The 4,978-nt window shown below is 48.7% G+C and overlaps 1 protein-coding gene across 1 annotated transcript in view; it reads left to right on the top strand.

Annotated features, from left to right (window-relative positions):
* The window catches only part of CADPS (Ca++-dependent secretion activator), a 193,446-nt gene that overhangs the window by 161,651 nt on the left and 26,817 nt on the right, over positions 1-4,978 (top strand). Inside the window, exons 25-26 of the mRNA XM_009329499.1 lie at positions 582-656; positions 1,721-1,804. Coding sequence (XP_009327774.1) covers positions 582-656; positions 1,721-1,804 — 159 coding nt within the window. The remainder of the gene's footprint in view (positions 1-581; positions 657-1,720; positions 1,805-4,978) is intronic.

The following is a 4,978-nucleotide window of genomic DNA, read 5'->3' as shown; positions in this document are numbered from 1 at the left end:
CAGAAGGGAAGTGCACAGCACCATCTCCGGTGGTTCAACCCACTGCAAACTCCCCTGGTGCAGCAAATCCTCCCCACTCCCCTTCCGAGGGCTGCGTGGTTTGCGGTGCCCTAGGCAAGGGCTGCCCGTTTCCCTCCGGCGACAGGCGTATCTCATTGTCAGGTGTGATCCATGTGAAAAATGAACAGGATAATGCCCGCAGAACGGGATAATGCCCGCAGAACGGAAGCAAAAGGACTCCAGGGTCTCTAGGAGCACTGGGTGCTGGTGCTCTCGGGCATGGCGAAGCCTCTTCTCCGATGTGTGCGTGTGGCTCCTGGAGCTGTGGGCACACAGAAGAGGGCAGGGTTTGCCCATGCTTCACAAACTGGTGTAAGATTCTCCTGAATTCAAGGTCTCCCCTATAAGTGTAAGTAATCACTGGCCACTATAGTGGAGTACAAGGTAATAAGCTGCATAATTCTTTGGTTTAATGCTACTGCATATTGTGGTTTACCAAGGGAAGAGGCTGACAACCATAGAGCTCTTGCCTGTGATCAATGCTAATATTTTCCTCACCCTCTCCTTTTATTTTTCTTTAGCACCAGTACCATTCAAAAATAGACGAACTAATTGAGGAAACCGTCAAAGAAATGATAACACTCCTAGTGGCAAAGGTAACCTTCAGCTTCAGGTGAAGTGATTCACTGTTAACATTGCGTTTTTAATATGTGCGTTTCCATTAAAATGTGACACATTAAGATGTTGAATTGGCTTCTTGTTTCTCACAGGCAAGATCATACATCTCCCAGTCCTTTCATGGTGACTCTTTGATGATTAGGAACTGCGTGAGATGTAATACGCTGCTAGCAGGATTGCCATACTGGGCCAGACGTGGTTTTAAGGAATGGGTGTTATGTTGATGGGGTAACACCCGTGGTCAGCATCACCCCACGGCACTGAGGGCAGCTGCAGTCAGGGGGTGGCACCGCTAAATGCTGCTGCGTAGATGTTGGGGAGGCACGCAGAGGTGGTCACCACTCCTACGCATAAGGTTGTGCGGACAAAATAATTCGTCTTGTGCAAGATCACCATATGATCTTCTAAGAAATTAATTTAGAGGTGACAGTAGTGGGAAATACATTCCAAAATGTCAAGTTTAATTGTTTGGAAATTGTTTTTCATCAGAGTCGGCTCCTGTAGCTCAGCTGCCAGCATTTCCCTTGAGTTGTTGTGTAGGTCTGGTGTGCTGCGCTAACACAGAGGGGAATTGGTACGTAGGGAGAAAGATGGTGGGGTGTGTTTTCCTCTAGTTTCAAACTTTCTGAGAACAAGTCATCCCTATTATACAGTGGAGACCTTTAAACATAATCCGCCAACATATGCCAGTTCGATTCTTCTGCAAGAATACCCAGCTAGCTGCGTGCTTGACACTGCGTACTGGGAGCAAGAACCACCAGCTTCCCCGTCCGGAGAAGCTGTGCTGGCTTCCCTGCGTGCTGCACCCACCTCCTGTCCCCAGCACCACCCATGACACCGACAGGTGATTCCCACCCCGCGAGACGTAGCACCTGAAAGGCAATGCTCCTTTCTCCCTGCCCCCCGGCCCACTGTGCTCAGGGACAGGTTGTCCCTTCCTTTGGCAATGCTGAGAGCTCCACTGACTTCTTTGAAGCTGATGTTGATTTTTATGCCCTTGTTCAATTATTAAAAATAATTGCAGTATCTTTTGTCTTCATAGTTTGTCACCATTTTGGAAGGAGTCTTGGCCAAACTGTCTAGATACGATGAAGGAACTTTGTTTTCTTCTTTCCTGTCGTTTACTGTAAGTACAGACAATATTTTCTTTTCTTTTTTTTTTCCCCTGAGTTGTAATCTCCTGCTCTCCCAGGGCTAGATCAGCTACATAATAATCCTGCCATTCTGTGATGTTTGAACACTCTAACCCCCACGTGAATACACAACCTGTATGCAGATATACAGTACATAAACACCCAAGATGCATAGGCCATCTTATTGTAGCACAAAGTAAAGCTATCTCTAGTCATCATTCAGGCTGGTGGAGTTTATTCTGTTGAGGATGCATATGAAGATGAAAAAAAATCATTGCACTGTACATGCAATTTGCCCAACTAAAGAAGTTGCTTCATTGCCACCTTGCATGACAGGTGTGTTCCTTTCATTCTTCTGGCCATAATACTGACCATCTTAAGAAGTAAAAAACAAAATAAGGGAGATCTAAGGAGTGCCTTTGTGTTTCTAAAAGAGAACAAGGTGGGGGAAATGCCATGAGGTTACGCAGCGCAAGGTGCGTCTCATGACACATTTCTCCCTAACATTGCAGAACCAATCCACAGCTCATCCCATTACATATTTCCTAGAAAAGTACAGGACAAGAACAATATCCATGCAAAATTGGCCTCAGTATCCACAAGGGCTCAGCAATCTGAGCTGTATTCCAGAAAAGTGTTGTGACAGCTTCTTAAGACAAACACATAGCAGCCGATTTTCAAAGGTCTCCTGAAAATGCATGCCAGAAAGTTTACAAGAGCATCTGTTTGCAAGCGTGGCTTCTCTTAGCTCAGCTCACAGACAGGTGTGCACCCAAATGCATGTGTCTGGGCTTGCTTGGAAAGTTGCGTTAACATTCTCACCCACCGGCCCCGCTGCCCGCATGCACAGCCTGTCCTGCGCTCACTTGTTCACGGAGACTGGGCAGGAGGCAGAAGGCACTGCTCTGCAGGCTGGGAAGGCTTTCCAAAATCTCTTTCAGGAGTTGTCTTAGCTATGCGTAATTGTCTGTTGTTTGCTACTCTCGGGCCCTTTTTGCTGAGTTTGAGGCAGTTTTGTAGGATCCATTTGGAAACGGGGACGGTAAGAATGGATGTAGGAAAGCTCACCAGCTGAGGCAAGAAACTCGGCTCACAGGCAGCTGTGTGCACACACGGTCTGGCAGCGTATCTAAACTAAGCATCACAACTTTTCAGGTGTGCTGGAGACACTTTGGAGAAGGAGGGGAAGGGAGGGTGTCCCACTCACTGCCCTGCAGCGCAGCTTTTCTCCCAGGATAACCCCCGTGTGGTTACAGCCCCGGGGCTGTGCTCGCCCTGCTCGGAGGGGATGCAGGGGATGCCTTGGGGTGGATACCTTCCCTCATTCCAGTGCTGCTGAGGGTTAGGAGATGCTCGCGTGCCAGCAGCAGAGGATGTGGAGGCGGCAGCTTTTCAGGCATCGGAAGTACCAGCATCAGCCTGGGTAGATAGTGTACTGTGCAGCCCTTTCTTCTCCGTGAATCCAAGCTGTTCTTCGGTTGATGCAGCGCTGCTCCCACCACATCCTACTGTTTACGCTGCCGAGTGGTGCTCCCTTTGATTGCTCAGTGAAGCCCCTGGCCGCGCTCGGGCTCTGGGCACCCGTGAGGAGGCAGCACATAGGTGCGTGGGGGTCGAGCATCCTCACTCTGCTGCTCCTCGGACGCTTACTGACAATTAACTGCCCCAGCAGCAGCAAAATGGTCTGTCCCACTCCAATGGCCCCACAGCCTTTGAGCCCAGCTCCACAGCTTCGGTTTCCTGGGTTTCCAGCCGGGAAGGGGTGTGCATCCAAATAGTTACTGTGCATGGTGTGTCCACATCCCCAGGAAGGTGCTGAGCTCTCGCCCCCAGCAAGGACGCTGGGTGCACTGCGGAGGAGCAGGATTGCTCCTTTCTGGGCAAGGGATGTTTCTCGCTTTGGCCCACTTGTTTACTGGGAGCCACTGGGCAGCACCAACCGCAAAAGGAGGCTGAGGAACAGCCCCGACCCCTTTGGCACCAGGCTTAGAAAGTCTCCCTTCCCTGCAATAGTAATGGGATTTGCTGTGTTTAGTCTTTGCAACAATAAATAGAGAAACTCTCTCTTGTTACAGCATGCTTGCACCACCTCCTACGTTTTCCCTGTCTGAACAAATACAACAAAGTGTGATGGTCCAAGCCGCTGAGCTCTAGAAAGCATTAGTCTCCCACCCCCTTCTACCGACTTCTTTTATCGCGTGTTTTCCAGGCGCTCTGCAAGTGACATGTAATCGGGGGTCTTGTGACAGACAGTTTTATCACCTAGTAGGATATCCTCATTTCCAATTCTTGCCTCGAAATTCAAGATAAAATTAATGCATCTGTTGTCCTAATAAATTCTCACTAGCCACTTCTCCTTGCAGAGGACTTTGGGAGGAAAATACCCTTCTAAATTTGGCCAGACTTTTTTTTTTCTGTTTGTTGCTACATTTAAGTGCATCTCAGCAGTAGCAGCCCAGGCCCTGGCTGGGCATCTGCATGTGCAGATCCACTGAGTCACAGGAATGACAGCTGCTAAAATTCCCTTTAATCTGGATGGCCTCTGTAGGTGGAGAATTACACCTACGGTGATTAAAACTAAAGACTCCATATTACCCAAGGGAGACAGAAGTAAAAGATCTTATTTTTGTTCTGCGCAAAATTTGTATGGTAAACTGAGACGTTTCATGGCAAAGTCACATACTTTGTGAAAAACGGCAGCCTAGCAAAAATCACACAACATCCGGCAGTTTGGAAATTTCACTAAATGTAGCCAAATCCGAGTTTAAAGAAAAACAAGTAATTATTCTGATTAAAGGGGAGTGGGCAGGAGAAGCAGCTCAGTTTTTTTGTGGGTGGAGGGGGGAGATCGCAGGAAGCCAACTGAGTTATTCTTGTCCCCTCTTGGCTTTGGGGAAGAAGGCATCTTGAGACGGTAGCGCTAAGCTGGACCTAAGAGTGCTAAATCCACACTCAGATCGCAGGTTTCCTGGGGTGCCGCTGCATTACTTCATGCCCTGTGTGATATTTGAAAATACAGGTGCATGGCACGGTGTAGTCCCGAGCACGGACCCCGGCTTCAATTCTTCACCATTTTCCGAGCTGTCCTCCTGGTTGTTTAGCTTTGCTGCTCAGAAAAAGAGCTCATTTGGAGCTAGCTTGGGTAGCCCTGCCTGCGGCTTGCTCCA

Source organism: Pygoscelis adeliae, unplaced genomic scaffold (assembly GCF_000699105.1).
Source record: "Pygoscelis adeliae isolate BGI_AS28 unplaced genomic scaffold, ASM69910v1 Scaffold148, whole genome shotgun sequence".
In the NCBI taxonomy this organism is placed as follows: Eukaryota; Metazoa; Chordata; class Aves; order Sphenisciformes; family Spheniscidae; genus Pygoscelis; species Pygoscelis adeliae.
Note: the sequence above shows the minus strand (reverse complement) of the source record. Positions and strands in the feature narration are given on the sequence as shown.